Source organism: Dipteris shenzhenensis, chromosome 25 (assembly GCF_047967505.1).
Source record: "Dipteris shenzhenensis isolate YYH24624 ecotype China chromosome 25, Dip_SZ_1.0, whole genome shotgun sequence".
Lineage (NCBI taxonomy): Eukaryota > Viridiplantae > Streptophyta > Polypodiopsida > Gleicheniales > Dipteridaceae > Dipteris > Dipteris shenzhenensis.
The window spans coordinates 36105805-36123991 of NC_141620.1; the positions used below are offsets into that span (position 1 = coordinate 36105805).

At 41.8% G+C, this 18187-nt stretch overlaps 1 protein-coding gene across 1 annotated transcript; it reads right to left on the bottom strand.

Moving 5' to 3' along the window:
• Window positions 1-1817: 1817 nt before the first annotated feature.
• LOC147885819 (citrate synthase 3, peroxisomal-like) lies at window positions 1818-14833 on the bottom strand. The gene is made up of 14 exons (XM_087396355.1): window positions 14268-14833; window positions 13251-13431; window positions 12782-12867; window positions 10666-10770; window positions 10503-10565; window positions 10154-10263; window positions 9855-9974; window positions 3580-3655; window positions 3370-3443; window positions 3121-3181; window positions 2902-2961; window positions 2651-2748; window positions 2299-2422; window positions 1818-2182 (listed from the first exon to the last, which is right to left on the bottom strand). Exons 1-14 carry the CDS (start codon window positions 14529-14531, stop codon window positions 2051-2053), a joined length of 1554 nt encoding a protein of 517 aa, XP_087252481.1. The 5' UTR covers window positions 14532-14833; the 3' UTR covers window positions 1818-2050.
• Window positions 14834-18187: the final 3354 nt, after the last annotated feature.

The window sequence follows — 18187 nt, forward strand, 5'->3', positions numbered from 1 at the left end:
GCGGACTGCTTTGAAGCACAATAAAAAGCACATAAAAGCTTTTGAAGACTATGTCAAAGCATGATAGAAAGCATATGAGGACTACTTCAAAGCACAATAGAAAGCACATAAACACAAATGAGGAATTTTGAAACCAATGAGAAATATTTGAAAGCACAATAAAGAGGACATAAAAGCACATGAGGAGTGCTTCAAAGCAAGCACATAAAAGCACTTGAGAAATGTTTGAAAGCGTAATAGAAAGCACATAAAAGCATGAGGGTTGTTTCAAAGAACATTGGGACAACTGTGATTCTTTAGAGCTAAAAGCAATGTTGTGCTTGCATTCTATCCCTGTGAAGCCCATCTTCTTTGAAGAGGATGCTAATTTCCTCTATATAAATAGCACAATATTGTTTGTGATTGTACTCTTAGCTATTTCAATACACTCATATTCTTCATCTAGCTTGTGTTTCATTCTTCTTCTCTGTTGCCTCTTCCTTGATGATTATAATCTTCTTTTGTGGGGAGCTGAAAGATGACATTGTCGTGTGGAAAATGTGCCACCTGTCCTTGGCTTGCATGATTTTGAAGAGAAGCACTCTTAAGCTAGATCCCTCAATCTACAAATCCAATGCACCAAGAAATCTCAAGTCCACCATGGCTTGTCTAGGGATCTTCCATACCCTCATTGGTAGAATATAAAATGGTGACAACTGACTTGGATGAGCAAATAATAGCAACCTTCCCTCCTTGCCCTCCTTCGTTGCAACCAATACAGTGTTTCGTCATTTCGTCATTTCGACAAGTTTCATTTCAACTTTTCAAACGAAAGAGAGATTTCGAATTGATGCTTAATATACACCCTTAGAGGGGCATAAAAGATATGTGACCATTTAATATTTATGTAGTCAAAACTTAAAAGCATATGGAACATGGAAAAAATGGGGCAAAACATGTATTTTGATTTGGGCGAAACAAAGGTTTCGTTGAGAGTGTTTCTTCTTGTTTCAAAAAGTTTCGTCTATTTCACGTTTCGAGGTTTCGAACAGGTTGAAACCGGTTTTCATGCGACTATGTTGCCTACCAAGTCTAACAATTGTCCTAGTTGTCAATTTACAATTGCTCTAGGCAATCTTAGTTTTGTCAACAACAATGCAAGCGCAGCACAATAAGTGACCAACAGTAGCAATCTTCACCATTCCTTGAAAATCTCTCCCCACAACACAAGGACGTGTTTTCACACATGCTAGAAGAGGTGCACAAATACTACAAAGGCACCCAAGATATATGCAACAAAAAACACCTCAAAACCAGTATATCAGACGTTATCTCCACCTGTGTCCCCTCTGCAAACACACTCGTCAAGATATCCCTTATAGAAGGGATTATTAGACCCTATGCCATGCCTATAATATACTTTCCTCCCCTTTTTCTAAAGAGAGGCTTCATGCAGTTCTGAATCTGATTAACTTAAAATAATTTATTCAAAGTTTTTGGTTTTCTGTGAATTTTATACTAATTCTTCCTTCCCACTTTCCCATCTACAATCTGCTTGTAAGTCTTAATAAGTAGGCAGAGAAGCCTTACAACCCTTCACTCACAATGACCATTAAATCATTCATATGAGTACTTTCTGGTCTTTGTGAATGTTCTCCTCGATCATGCTGTGTTTGCACACAATGGGTAAAGTATTATGACTAGATGGCATTTGCAAACATTAAGGGTAGAGCATGCACACGTGTTGCCATGCATGGGCATTACCGGACACGTTATTGTTGCCATAGAAAAATTCAGGTTACACATGGAGATCGAAATCAGAAGATAGAATCCAATAATAACTGAATCTTTAAGGTTCATATATTCAAGTATCCATCTGGCACTGTAATCAAAATTATTGGAACTTTCTTTGAAACCTACATGGTGTATGAGTGCTAGAAACAAGCACATTTATAATCAACATTCCTTTAGCAGCCTGCTCATGAAGAGACACCGTAGAACTGTGATGTTGTCAGTAAGACAAATAAATTCAAGTGCCGGGCTTATGAGAAACCTTGTGGCCACATAAAAATTATGCAACAAGCCCTGCTTTCCGGCGTCTGGTTGCATTAGAGGTTGATATTTCACCAAATGTATCTTCTTTTTCTGAAATAGACCGACTGTCAGCAGGATTGTAGTGGCGCAGCCATACACCAGTATACCACTGCCACAAAAACCAGGCATTCTTTATTTTACATGAGCAGAAAAACTTAGAACACACAGAATTTCTCGAAACCCTTCGCCACATCAATATGTAGCAGCCTAAGAAAAGGAACCGACCTGCTGAGGCCGCATGATTTTAGTGTCTGGATCATCTAGTGACTCTTTCCAGTGTGCAAGATACCCAGCCATACGAGGTATAGCAAAGAGCACTGTGAAATACTCAGGTGGAAACCCTAACGCTCTGGCAGGTAGAATACAGTAAATAATGTCAAGACTAACATTTATCAGCTTACAGATGCACACACCCAACAACTAATGGCAAATATTTCGAAACAATTGGGAAAACATTCAGGAATTCTGGGAGATGCACACAATAGAACAATGTCAAAACAAAACGTAATTCGGCACATGGCAGCTAAACAACACGCATTTCACATAAAATGACAATCAGATTATATGCATTACTCACCTATATATCAGGCCAGAGTAGAAGTCAACATTTGGGTATAGTTTCCTCTTGACAAAATACTCATCTGAAAGAGCAGCTGCCTCCAGTGCAACTGCGACCTATACAAAGTAAGATAAAATGAGTCAAACATTCTTCGAATGGTAAAAGCTAACATAGGAGAGTCAATAAAACAAGCCAAACACTGGAAAGAGGCTGCTTGTTTGCAATTGAACATTCTAGGTCTCAAAAGCTATTGTAATGCAAGGGAGAACCTCAATCAAAGGGTCACGTCCAACGATCGAGAAAACTTCTTCAGAAAGCTTTCTTATAACCTGTCATTAGTAATTCATTAAAACTCAAGAAGCTGTAACTACCAAGAATCTATATACTGTAAAACAGGATGCTTGGGCATTATACATGCTATGGAAATATCTTACAATATTTTGACATCAGGAGCAAGAAACTAGGACTTTAAATACAAGGAGATAAACCTTGGCTCGAGGATCATAATTCTTGTACACTCGATGCCCAAAACCTGACATCTTTCTCTTCCTGAGAAATATTGAAATAAACAAATCTTGTTACTTTAAAGGCAATTGTTTGTAATTAGAAACCCAATAACCAGTCCATAGTTTTTCCCTCGTTCTGGACAATTTGACTCCCCTTCAACCATAAGCAATCGTGTTGCCTTGAGAATGCACACCAGGGAAACATATCAAAATGTACAAGAGAAGATTGACCTGTTCTTGACACCATCAAGGAACTCTGAGATTTTATCGACACTTCCAATTTCATTGAGCATTTTCAAAACTGCCTGCAGCATGTACATGGGCCTACTGTTAGTTCTATAATACAAACATGTTCGTAGAAAGAAATACTTTGTCTTCTGTTTTAGTTAAAGCAGAAAAGAAGGGGGGCTCTCAAAACATAGTCTAAGGTCAAAACCAAACCTCATTGGCACCTCCATGTAGTGGTCCATATAGAGCACCTGTTGCTCCAGCAATGGCAGTGTAAACATCAACCCCACTGCAAAAGTAAGCAGATTTCTAAATTCCTCGACAGCATACCACGAACTGACAGACATTATAAGCAATGTTCTTGCTCCCAAATAGACGAGGGCACACTTGATTATCATTGAGCTTCAATAACCCATGAAGTGAGACAAGAAGAGTTAAAAAACGATCACATCAGAGAAGGTTCTAACATTATTGAAGAATAAAAACACAATCAAGGAATGCGTGAACCTTCCAAAAATGAGTAAAAAGGGATGCTTAATACATTTAGAGTGCAATTTGCAAACAGGGAAAATTTTTCAAAAAGGAGTTAAAAGGAGAGACTCGACATAGGAGGGAAAACATCATTTAACATTTTGTGAGAGAAAGGTAAGATTGTGTATCCCACTCTTCGAGGCCTACAAGTCCAAAATAAAATTTTCTTCAGTATGGACAGGAAATAATAGAAACCTCCTCAGCAAACATTATTAGATGAGCCTCCTCAGCAAACATTCTTAATAAACCTCATGCTCCAACACATACACATGCACCACTCTCTACCAAGAAACAAGGCCAAAAAATAGTGTGCTCCAATAAAAAATTCTTCACAGGCAATCCAGCTGTCCCACGTGGCTTCCCTCGAACCCAAACCATGCTTCTTGTACACCTCATTTGGGAGCTCATAAGTACCCCTCTGGGGAGGTGACCGCAATAATCCCAATGAATGGACCTGTAGAGCAGTTTCAGAAAGGCATAAATGTTGGCTGAAAATGCAATTTAGCAGACTTGTATGCTGAAAATGATGACCATTGGCGGAGCGGCATGCTGCAATGGCATCCCTAGGAGAGCCTGAGCACACCGGACCGAAAAGGGACCCCACTGCCATGCACTAGGGATGGGGGGGGGGGGGGGGAACCAGCTCAAGCCAACGACCTAGAAGTTTCACACCTAAAAGTGTTTCAATGAAATCTCACAAGGGCTTTTGGCTGCCCATCTGTGGAGCTTTAATGAGGCTCAATTGATTTGAACCACAAGGGAAAATGCCACTGACCACACCTTCATTGTACCTTTTTTCTTAACTTTCCTTTATTGTCAAAATCAATTTCAAAACACTCCACCTGCAATGTCTGGCCATATACCAGAAACAGAGAAAGTCTCAGCTTCTCTGCTCTAGTAATAGAGTCATCTTCAGTGTCTAGATATATACAGGGAAACCCACTTGTAATGTCATCAGGTACTATGCTCAATTTAATTTTGCTTAAAAGAAATGACTGCCATCAGGAATAAGGAAACTTGAAAGTGGAAAAATGAGAAAATGCTTTTTACAGTGATAACAAAAAGACATACAAATGAGCTGTGGTCTCTAAAAAGAAAATCTTATTGTCAAAAAATCGAGCTTACGCCACATAATGCTATGGTGCTTGAATATTCCTATTGCTGTCAATTTAAGCTTTAAGCCTTCTCTACATGTCAACTCATGATCTCACTCTTCTTCAGAAGACTTTTAGCATTTGCATTATGCTCTATCTGTAGTATGTACGCATTTACATACATATGTGTATGAATGCATTTTTATGTAAGAATCTAGCGCCAATTCCTGCATATATCATAATGGTGTCAATTCCTGCGCATATCATAATGAGGTGCTTTACAAACACAACACACAATTCACCAAGTACATTCTCAAAAAAAGCATCTTTTGCAGGCATCTATCCATATGCATTGTACATGAATTCAAAATCTAGAAATTTGATTGCATTCACAAGAGTAGACAAATGCATCAGTGACACAATCCATAACCTGGCACTCCAAGGGTTATTTCATTGAGCATCTTGAAGAATCTTTCAAATGAACTCAAGTCCCCACTGACACTCAAAGGGTTGTTGAAGCTGATTACTTTAGGAACTAGGTCTCCCACTTGGTACTAGGATGGTCTTTATATGCGCCACTTCATTACCTCACTTAAAACGGTTTATCTAGACACTCCCAAACCTGCTGATCTGCATCTCACACAATCCGTATTGCCGTGGGGCAAGCTCCAGGACCCGGATCTCATCAAAAAATTTGAGTGTATCATCTGGTTACAGCATATTTTCCAATTTATTTTGGTGATCTGCACCTCATACAATCCGTATTGCCGTGGAGCAAGCGCTGGGACCCGGATCTCATCAAAAAAATTGAGTGTACCGCCTGGTTACAGCATATTTTCCGATGTTCCTTTACTTTGGTTGCTATACGTGCTACTGAGTTGTATGTAGGTTTCCTTTTTGGCAAAACTATACACAACCCGGGTCAGCAAGTTCAATTCAGAGACTGCCCTCAGCTTTTAGTGCGGACATTATTGGTCCTTTCAGGTTGTGTTTAGTGAGTAGAGGGTCATGGCTATTGCATGTGGTGGACCTCTTGCTGAGAGGTTAGAGCCATTAGGAGCTATACAAAGTACAGAGACCATAAACAGATCAACCTCTATCACCACGCACAGAGAGCTCACAGCTTGGGAGGTGATCCTTGGCGAGAATGGGGCAGATACAAAGTAAGAAGGGGACTCGAGACCATTAGTGTATGGCTGAATACGGTTTCCACGACCCCCAAAACTGAGAATGCAAGGCACGCTCACTTGGTAATTTTACCATCACTCTTCAACAGCTTGGGGGGTCATCCTTGGCGGTGATGGGGGAGATACAAAGTAACAAGGGGACTTGACACCATTACTATACATGAGTTTTAGGGAATATGGTCTAAACAACATTTTTGTGGGTGAGCCTCGGCAATGATAGGGCAGATACATAGTAACAAGGGGACTCGAGACCATTAGTGTACGTGAGGTTTAGTGAATATGGTCTCTGCAACATTTGGCCAATTGAATCATAATGACATGTCACGCCTTAGCCATGCATTGCACTAGCACATGTTAGATAACACTTGGGGAAAGTTTTAATTTATAGTGTAGTGTTTGTGTGTCAGTTGAAATGTGTTCTTGCTTATCTGATCGCTAGAGGCTACTCTTTGGAGATGTCCTATTAACGAAAGATTGTTGCCAGTCAGTAGGTGCATAATTGGCTTTCTTTAACCTTCTAATTGTGGAGATTTTTGCCATCTCCTACTTGAAAATCCTTTTGTATTTCTCAAATGTTACAAGCCCTGGATTAGAGTCCTTAGTTGTTCTATACCAAGACTCTGTACACTTTGTATCTCCTATTTCAGTTATAAATGAAGAAACACGCCAAGGATACATCCCTAGTAGGAGACATGGCAACTTGTTCACAACTTCACACCCCATATGGTTAGTGGTGTAACATCCTCTAACTCTACTCTCCTTTATGGTTTGCTTTCTATGATGCATGGTTGCATCAATTCCTTTAATGTTATTAAGACATTAAAGTTGCAATTCTAAATTAATTTGATAATAAGGTGGATTCCTAAGCGCATCATCAAAATCTGACGTCGAGATAGAGGCAACCTATGAGCATCCACGCATATGACTCCACCAAGAGTTAAGATTGTGCTCCTAAGACACATGCAAGAGATGGAGAACAAGGACTATATACCTAGATGAATCCAGGAACATTCCCAAACTGATCCTCTAAAAACACAACATAGTGCAGTTTCAATCTCACGAGAGTCACTCATAAGGTTAAAAACCATAAACTCCATCACGCATAGCAAGGACTAGCTACTATGACATCCCCATTGACGTCATCGGCGGCACCCAACAGTGGGTGTAGACCATAGTATAAAAGTATGCTCTCACACATACAAATCCACACACCCACACATACTACATACTTGAGCATCCATTTATACAAAGTCTTCGTACTAAGTTTCTGTCGTCACTCCAGAGGTGAAGGGCAAACTCAGCCATGACGAAGGCTAGCAGAAGGCTAATCAAAAAGTAGTCCAAATCTCTTCATTCAAGCTACAACTACTTTGTGAAGTCTAAACGATTTCATTTTAGTCTCTCCCAAACGAGCATCTGAATCTAAATCTAGCTGATAGGGCAACGCACCATTTAAGATAGAAAGAATTATCGCAATACCAGCAGGCCGCAACTTGGACGAAAACTTCACAAGGTGAAATTTGCATGTCCACTAATACGGCAGAAGCACATACCTAGATGAATCCAGGAACATTCCCAAACTCATCCTCTAAAAACACAACATAGTGCGGTTTCAATCTCACGAGGGTCACTCATAAGATTAAAAACCATAAACTCCATCATGCATAGCAAGGACTAGCTACTATGACATCCCCACTGATGTCATCAGCGCCCAAGGACTATATGTTGATGCATGCAAGAGGTGGAGACCAAGGACCATCTGTTGATGCAACACATGAGATCTCAAGTCAGTATCATTGTCCATTTACTCAAAGGCTTACAAACATACGATTGACCATTAAGTACCAAGACCAAAGGTCCACATCTCACAAGATAGGCAACTAAATGTGTCTCAACAATAGAGGATCATGGGCTTCTTCCAATGAAATCCCACGCACTAGAGAGATGACGAGGCAAAAGACGACAACTAGTTAAACCATCCAAAGATGGTTAGGCATGGAAGCTTAACACCCTATATGCCTTGGCGACTCTGGCTCTGGGAGGGGCGGGCCTTGTCAGAGCTTGATTGGGCCCCAGGAGAGTGGAGCTGGCCAGAGGTTGTGACAGGACAGGGGCCGACCTCCTCCTTTGCCTACAGCACGACTTTGGGCAGGCGAGTTCTTGGGAGGATGCAGAGCCGCCGCCCCCCCACCCAGCGGCCCAGTTGGTATGCACAGGGTATTTCCAGATTCTTTTTGCAGGCCTTCTAGAAGGCCTTGTGGGAGAGCTGGCGGCCGCGGAAGATCTCCTACTTCCTGTGGCTTCTCGCCCACAAAGGTCTTCCGGTGGGGAGCTGGTTGAGACAGATAGGCCAGGACGGACGCTGTCAGATCTGCCATGAGGTTGAGGAGTCACCAAAACACTGCCTGTGGAGCTGCACTCGCGCCCAGGAAGTGTGGAGGTGGACTTTCGGGATTCTCACTCGCGCAGCACCAGAGCTAGGCTTGATCACGTGGGGCGCGTTCTGTTGGTGCAGCACCGCACCTGGTCTACATCACTTATTCGAGGCATGCCAGCAGGACCCCACTTTCCTTATCACGCAGGATACATGGGGGCTGCTCGAGGGTATCCCGCAGCACCTAGCAGAGGCGGATACAGGAGTTCAGGAAAGGCAGCCAGTCTGGGAGATTATTAGCAGCATAGCAGGGTGGCACATTTGGACCTCGCGTTGCGCGCAGATCCTCGGTGGCACCTCCTTATCGACTGCCCAGATCATGACTGATATTTGGTGCGAGATTATTCATACCCTCAGAGGCCAGTGGGACCAGATTTAGGGAGATTCCCGGTCCGGTCAAGAGAAGCGGAGACGCTTCCTCCGGACTTGGAACACTCAGGGCCTCTTCTTCGAGCAGACTTCGCAGGGCCTTCGGTGGCGCTACTCACCACCCCGATGGCTGTTCATTCACACTCGCCTTATCCCGACGTGAGAGAGTGATTTATTGTGTTACCTTTTAGGGCTGTGTCCGATTTGTGAACGCAGCCCGTCAGCTACAAGCTGACCTTTTGTATCTTGTTCTCGAAGTAATATAATTAGCACTGTTTTTTCGGCAAAAAAAAAAAAAAAAAAACACCCTATATGCCTTATAAATGGGATCCGCCTCGCAGCATCACATTCATTAGTCCATGCAGCTAAGCCAAGGACATCAAGGTATACTCAATGAGATCTTAGCATGGCTCATATAGAACTTACCTCCCTCACGACGAGCGCAACATCCTATACACTATGGGCACAAACATATTCAGCATATGCGGCTACATTATATGGGGGGGGGGGGGGAGGGGGGGGAACATACATGTCCATGCATGTATGTACCAACCTAGAAGGTATTAGCTTTATCCAGTCTTACATATTAAGAAAATCTTTGAGAAATGAAAGAGATTGGATATGAAATGGAGCGTGATTTCAAAGGATACATCTTGAATATCTAGGGACGTCAAATAGACCATGTCTTCAAATAAATGGATCAAACAAGTAGGTGGGCAGAGAAAGAGGGGGAAGAAGGCCAACAACGGGGTGTGTGTGTGTGTATGTGGGGGGAGGGGGGGTTCTACAAAAGATCTTGTATAAGTGAACATTAAAGAAAAAACTTATGATAGATAATTATCCATAAAGCACTCCAAGGATAAAAAGTTGGACCTGGAGGCAAGATGTCGTGCAGCAGCTGTAGAGCAATTCATTTCATGCTCAGCGTGCAATATAAAAAGAATATCCAAAACGCGAGCAAGACGTGGATTAGGAGTGTATGATCGATTGTCCCTGCGCAAACATATGACATTATTATTAGACATCATGTCCAAAACATATGCACCATGTAATCTTGAAGTCTCAAAAAGTGCAAAACCCTTACTCTGACTAAACTGGTCAATACTTCCATATTTCAGACAAGGTAAGCTTTCCAAGATAATGCATTTGCACACTGCAGCAATTTTACTCACATTGAGTCCAACATATAGAGGAAATTTTCAGAGTACGAGAGCTGGCTAGATGGAGCCACAGGATGTCTGCCAGCCATTCGAGAGTAGATTGCAGCTGCCAAGGTTGGTACCTGCATACAAGGAGAATGCAGCTAATGTGACAAAACCACAGCATTCGATTATAAAAGCTTCAGTGCCTTTAGCATTGATATAAAATAAAAAGCAGATGTAAGAAAGCCCAAGCGTTTCTTCCATGGAGCTGAAGACAGGTACACAGACACAAAGGGAGATAACTGCCATTAGAGAACCAAGAAATACATGACACTCATGATAATATCTCTCATCCTACTGTGTACTACCAAAGCCTTACCTTTCCAAGTATACGAACAATCTGTTTTTCGCGAACAGCCTTTGAGTTGTACAGGTCTTGGCCCTGCATTATGAGGAAACTTAGTCAAACCTTCAAAACTGCACAGTTTACAGATGCCTTCAGCAGAAAACAAGCCACCACATATCATGAGAATCAGCCATACCTTCAATGCAGGATTTGCATCTGGATGGAACGAAGATAAAGCATTTATCGACCCAACAAGAGCCCCCATTGGGTGAGCATCATGTGGTAAAGATGCTATCACAGTCTACCCGCCCAATCAAAAGTTACAAGCAACATCAGCACTATTAAAAAGAAAGAAACACCTCATCACCAAAGTTCACTCACAGTCAACAAGACATTTAAAGCACGGAAAGTAAGTTTACCTCGGTGATCAATCATAGGAAAAGTTCTTTAAACAACACTAATTTGGCCAGCTTATGCCACATGCAAAACAAAAACACTATTATATAGGGTTGATCTTTGGGCTTACATGTCATTGGAAATCACTTTGGCACAGAGGGTATTACACAATTAATCATCCAGAACCAACTTTATCCTAAGAATGTACTCTGACATGTTCCCATCTGACCATTTCCAAAAGATAACCACTGCAAACCTGAGAGGACCCAAGTTGGATGAGACATTTTTGCATGTGTCTTAACTCCATCCTTCTGTATTGCTTCAGCTTCTACAAAATCTTATCACAAGTCTCAACCAAGATAACATTATCTACGAATTCCCGTTTGTCTTTCATCAAGACCTCAAAGGCGAGAGGAATCAGCGGAAGTCTGAATATTTTCCCTTTGGAAATTAGCTAACAGTCCTGATGGAGCATTAGATCAGGCAGTTTAGACTTATGCCCTGCACCCCAGCTTTCTCATGATTGACTCTAGAGCCTGAAGCCTATCAATACACTCGATAGTTTCCCTGACAGACTCTACTTCATTCGATGGGGTAAGATCTCTATGCCAATTGGTATTGTCCTTGGATTTCATAATAGGCTGGCAAGTACATAGAAAATGCTCCTTTGTCTTTACCTCCTTGAATATGCAAGCCTACAGATCCATTGCTCTGTGGGAGTTCTTGCAGCTCTCCTTGCCTCGGGCCTCAACCGATGGATGAGATCCGCATCTGTCCACTGGCAATTCGCATTGCATGTGAAACTCTTTTGTCATCAAGGTAGTGGTAGAACTATTGCTTAGTGGGGAACTCTTGGTTCGCCCCCAAGTCCGTGACGTGTAGAGCTTGAGTAGATCCAACCGTATCATACAATTGATCTCATCTCGTGGGATCAGGGGGGACAGTGCATCCAAGTTGTATTGAAAGGCCCAATATTGCGGGAAACCTTGGAAATGGTGCTGCTGCAACTTTCCTATCATGCCAGTCAAACATCTTGGGTTTCTTTTCACCATCACACGCAGTCCCATGTGGGCTGCTTGTAACACGTTTGTACTTGTAGGCATACATAGGCTCAAACACCTCCGCAAGTTGGGCAGCTTGCTCAATGGTTTCAGGGTTGTAAGCCCTCACATCGGAGACCAGAGCCCAGTCCCAACCACTAATGAAGCGCAGCAACTCTTCCATCTCCGAAATGTCATGCACAAAAAGGAAAAGTCTTTGTGAAAGCTCTGGCTGGTACCAGTTCAGGTGAGTGCAACAATACAACTCAGACCTGCACAGCTCTCAGCTATCCACAGAGCTGCAACCTGTAGTCAATAGCTATATATGACTTTTTCTGTCAGTTTGCTAAATCTAGCCTAAGCTTCACCTATGGCATCAAGCGAAAAGATAGGGTCCCAAAACGATTGAGGGAGTGGCTGGTTCCAATCTGTAATTATAGTTTTGTAGCAATCTCTACACAGAGAGCCAGATAAGTACAACAGTTGTACTGTCTGGGACTTTTATGCTCGCAAACACAGAGAGTTGCATGAAACCTCGACAAAATTCCTAATATTTTGCATGGCTAAATCAGTTGTGCTTAAACAAGCTCTCCTTTGATCATAAACACAGGTCTGTTGTCCTAGGTACTGTAACACCAGATAATGATTTGCAGAGGTAGGAAGACAACCATATGATCAGCCTAAGACTTCCACTGATCCAAAGCTGTAAGCATTGGATGCTTCTGACAGCAGGTTTAATGGAAGTGGAGCTGTTACCCAGGTACATATTAAAAAGCATGAAAGAAAGATCATCTAAGCACAACAAGGGAATCTATCAAATTGTGAATCTTATATCCTCTCTGAACATAACACAGGAAGCATCAACACTGAACATACCAGAACGCCTGCAGGCACAGCTGAGTGTTGTGCGATAGCTGCTTCCCAATGTGATAATTGATCTTGTGTCGGAAGATTTCCATACACTACAAACAACAAGCATCGTTGAGGTCCAAAATCCAGCACCCAGGCGACATATGAAAATTTAAAACTGAAAACATCCCCTAGTTATATAAAAAACAAGGATAATTCTACAAGGAAATGCATGCAAACGAATCATCATGTCCAATCCACAGCTCTTCTAGTTATGCCTTCACCAAAGAGAACCCTTGGGTAAAAGTTATTGGAACATGCTGATGAAATAATAACAATAAACCACTGTAAATCTCCTTGTCTCATCAAACTTGCTACATATGCTACAACCCATCCTACTTGCCCCTTGGGCAGCCCCCTATTGGGTTTTCTCTTGAAATTTCTACTGTAACTGTAAGAAGCTTTAAATTGCAAAAGGAATATGAAAGCTGCTTACATAAGAGATAGGCCACCTCAGTAAATGTACTTTTTTCTGCAAGCTCCTCAATAGGATACCCTCTGTACCGAAGAATCCCTTTGTCTCCATCAATGTAAGAAATCGATGATCGCACAGGTGCTGTGTTCAGATAGCCTGGATCATATAATTTCAAACCGTTGCTGTCTCCACCTGTCGTTATCTGTTCAACAAGCCCCAAAACAAGATTTATCCACTTGCTTACAAATCTGGCTAAATCATGGAAAGGGCAACTTAACTCTTAAATTTTCGACAAGATGCCCTGTGTTAAATTCCTTCCTTTTCGTATCAATTTTCCTTGTCAAAAGTTTGGAGTGTCCTTATCAAGCCTAATATCATGCCACTTTCCCAAAGACACGTAAGGAGAACTTATCTTCACAGCAAACACATTTTCAACTACCCAAAATTTCAACTCCTCAAATTTTCAGTTCTCTCAACAAGCTCCTAGGGCTCTGGCTGTCAAAACCTTTGAAATTCATGCATATATATATATATATATATATATATATAGAGAGAGAGAGAGAGAGGCATAAACCAGCATATTATTTTTTTAAATCAGCTATCATTATGTAAAAACATAGATTATCAATGCCAAGCAAGGCCTCATGAGCATCCAGAATAATGATTGTATACTCAACCTTCACTTTCTAGCTACAAAGCAAAAATTGAGTCAACGAAGGTACAATTGGTACATCACGAGAAATGAACCTGCTTTAGATAACCCTCCCTCGAGTGATTGTCAGGAGACCCAACTTTGATCCCAGCATGTGCTCAAGTTCACTATGAAGGTTTTCTCTTATAGCAAGATTTTGCATACAGCTATTCAATAGTAGCTTAGTTTCACTTTACAGAATAGGCTCAAGAGAGCAAAGTATAAATACGGGTGAAAGAGCGCGAAGTGTCGCCACCGCTCTATTATTTGGATTGAAAAGTTATTGCGAGACTAAAATTGAATCCGCACATAAAACTTTCTAAATTAAATTACATGAAGTAGGGTACCTTCTTGAAGTCTGTGGCTTTTATTGTTCCGCCTTTGCTAATAGCAATTTCGTACTCTTTTCCAGTTCTATTATCCGTCACTTTCAGCGAATTTTCCCCGCTCCCAGGAGCAACCTGAGAGTCTACAGAAAGAGTATTGCAACGTTCCACGATAGCTGACGGCTCAGAGTTTGAGCCGGAGAAATGCCCAGCAAAGACAGATAACCTATTGAGAGATTTTGAAGAGCGGTAAGGATTTTCGTGAGAATTAGGAGAGGGCGCCATGGAGAAACAACGGTGAGGATGAGAGGTAGTGAGTTGGGCAATTCGCGCAAGCCCAAAAAGATGCGAAGACGAAGGATTTGAAGAGGAGGTTCGAAGGGATGAAGGGTGAATTACAAAGGGAAGCTCAGATGTCCAACAGTGTCGGTCGCTGGTTTATCGCAATTGAAACCAATGAGATTTCCCACAAGAAACCAGAGACAGTCTCCTGAAAAGGCAAGTTGACTGGACAGAAGCGAGATCTGGCGAGAAAGTGTTCAGCGAAAATTCTGGCGAGCCAAACTGAAAAAGCTTGCATCAGTGATGATCCACCTTTTTGTTGCTTTTGATCTTCCGCCTTAGAGAGAGAGCGCGCTTGGGCACATGGTATGCTTCCGTTCTATTTCCGTTTCATTTCCGATTTCAATTGCCTGCCGGATTTACCGGCACATGCTTGCCTAAAGTATTTTGGACGGCCACAGGCTCAGGAGTGTTCTGTGAGGTTGAGGGCAGCATTTCATTGGTTGCCGAATCCTTGCTGACCCTTACCTGCCTGTGTATTCTGGACCTTGCCGGATTAAAAGGGAGTGTTCTGTGAGCATTTCATTGGTTGCCGGATCCTTGCTTGACCCTTACCTGCCTGTATATCCGATTTTGCACCAGGCAAGGTTTGGCCTTCCGATGGCCTTCCGTTTGCCACCTCAGCGCGAACCTGCCTGGAGGGCTTGAAAAAGATCTCATGTGCCCAGGTGAGAGAGATCGAGCACACGAGAGGTTTTCGATTGCAAATTCGTTCAGGCTCGAGTTATCAGAATCAAGGGCACATGCAGGCTACGTCTGCCAGAAGCTTGCTAGACCCTACCGGAGTTACAAGCATATGTAATCCGATTGTCTAATTCTTGATCTTCCTAGACCTTACCTGATTGTGCAGCCCGTTTCCATATGTCAGGCATCCGATAGGCTTTTTTGTCGAAACCTTGCCAAAAGGCCCTCATGTGCCCAGGGTGAGAGAGAGAGAGAGAGAGAGAGAGAGAGAGAGAGAGAAGAGGGTGTTTGGAGGGCTTTCCCACGTGTAGAGTACATTCCTGTGATGCCTTGTTCAACACTCGCGATATTTTAGCATCCAACAAATTTCACGCTTATTTCTTCTACAAATTTCGCGATGTGAGCACGACCTTGGATACTCACGATGAAAACCATGGAAACAACTAGAAAAGGTTGAGAACGAAAATCGACACCTTCCACGGAGATACGTGGGAATGCCGTCGTAGGCAAAAGATAGCAAAGGCAGCATTTCCATGAGTCTAGGGAGTGGGCCCTCTCTGCAACACACACACACACACACACACACACGGGGGGGGCACGGGGAGGGGGGTGCATGGGGTGAGGGAGTCACATGAGGCCTCAAATTTGAAGGGTAGCCTATCTTAAAATTTAGGGACTAAAATTTCAAATGCTCCCAAAAACTAAACATCGAGTCTATTGTTAGAAAACTATTGGTGTGAGGAAAACAATAGGTATAAGATGCTCGATAGCATTACCTCATGGGAATTTTTAATTAAAAATAGGGAGAGGATGCCAGTGCAATGGTACCCCACATGTGGTTTGAAAAGTAATGAAATTCCATATGAAATTTACACATGCACCTTCCATACAAAATTACCAATAAGGAAATGCAAAGCAATGCCGAACGTTTGTTCTAGCATGTAGCATACTGCAACCAATAATTAAGAAAATCAACATCAAAACATTTGCTCACTAGATCCAATGCATCTATCACAGATCAAAGCAATGGCAAAAATTTGTTCCAACATGTAGCATATTGCAACCAACATAATTAAGAAAATCAATCTCAAACATTGCTCACTAATCCAATGCATCTTTCACAAATGTATGAAGAGTGTTGATTGCTCTATCTTCCTAACTCTGAACCTATTTGGCAACTCCTACACATCACATGAGACTATGATAGCTAATCAAAATATAAGAAAAGTTTTGTTTGCCCCTACCTATCGGTCCTAAAGGCTCGTATTGTATTAGTTAATCTTTATTCTTCATCCTTGCTAACTTGGAATGCTACTTTCAAACCTTGAACGAGATGTGCTTCTTATTGTGCTAGATTAGGAAAGGGATGAAAGAGAGAGCTAAATGAAGAGGGCAATAAGCCATATTTCCCATTCCTCATCTCACACCTCTCCTCCTTCCCCAATTTCCAACTAGCCCCTGGCCTCAATTCCAACATCGCTCCCACAAAATTTGGGCTTGACCAAATTTGGTTCCATATCCTCTTGCATACCCCAAGATTTGAAGGAGTTACTTTGCTCCTCCCACAATGCAACTGAAGACTTGCCCCAAGAAGATCATGGACAAAACAAACCAGACAATCACCTAGAAAAATAGAAACTTGCATAAAAGCAAGAAAGCAAGGCTACACAATAGTCAAGGCTCTAAAGCACACCAAAATAGGGTGAAGACACATATAGGGACAAAATCAAAAGAAGATGCCACATCAATACACGGAAGAGCAATTGATCAAACACAAGCTCAACAAATAATCATAAGAAGAACAAATAAGGACCTTGAGCCCAATTCTTCAATATGTAGCAAAAGGGTGTGAAAAGCAAAGACAATGGAATGAAAGTAAGCATACACAGTGTAAATTTAAAGCAAAGGGAAGAAAAGCAAAGGCTTTCATTGCAACAACAAAAAAGAATTAATAAAAGTGGAGTATAAGTAGATTCACAAAACTCAAAAGGTTTCTGTTACCAATGCCTTCTCACTAGCCTTTGCCATCTTTTTTATTACTACCTATCCTTACTTGCACACATAGGGTGCTAATATGAGACCTATATATTGTTTTCAATCATCTTTAGGATCAATATATGATAGCCCTCACTATCTCCTTTGACTACCTATCATCACTTACACACATAAGGTTCCAATGACACCTATGGGTGGTCTTGATTGTCTTTAGGATTATCCAGATATATCCCATTTTACCTCAATCTATTGAGTCTGTATATGAACTCCTACCTCTATATCAATACTTTACTCAAACTTAACTCTTCGTATTTGACTCATCTACACAATGTTTTATCTCCTCTTTCATTGCATAGCAAGCTCCAAAGTTAAGGTAAGTCTTAAGCATCCCAAGAAGTGTCCCTCAAGACCCTCTTAAAGTCCCTAGCCTTATGACAGTAATTTTCCCAATGGGCCACTATAGGAGGTCCAAATTTCCCCAATGGTGGTTTTCTATGGGCCAATAAAGGAGGTTCGAATTGGTGAGAATGATCCATGCTATGAGAAATGCATCTTCCAAGATGTCATTTCAAGGACCACAAGCAGCATAGTGGCTTTCTCTCTGCTTGTGACCTGCGATGATCATTTTGTAGTGCAAAAACCCCAATGATCACTATCTATAATTTTGGTAGCTTAGAGTGCATCTCGAAGAGACTATTTCATCCTCACTTGCTTTTACAAATGATTTATATGTACGTATTTTATTGCACCTTCTTGAGGACCATGGACAATTTTTGACAACAAAGACCATGCCCTTTTCAACATTGTCAAAGTGGTAAGACACACGAATCAACTATAGAGAAGTCTTAGGCAATAAAGAGCACGTTCAAGATGATGCTTTGAAAAGGGCAATCAACAGAATTGACAACAGCCACTCTAAA

Excerpts from the sequence above, each read along its gene's own strand:
- LOC147885819 (XM_087396355.1), bottom strand. The coding sequence starts at position 14,531 with ATGGCGCCCTCTCCTAATTCTCACGAAAATCCTTACCGCTCTTCAAAA. Across the intron at positions 10,771-12,781 it reads CTGTGCCTGCAGGCGTTCTG|ACTGTGATAGCATCTTTACC; the intron begins GTATGTTCAGTG and ends TTGGGCGGGTAG. Across the intron at positions 3,444-3,579 it reads TACATGGAGGTGCCAATGAG|GCAGTTTTGAAAATGCTCAA; the intron begins GTTTGGTTTTGA and ends TACATGCTGCAG.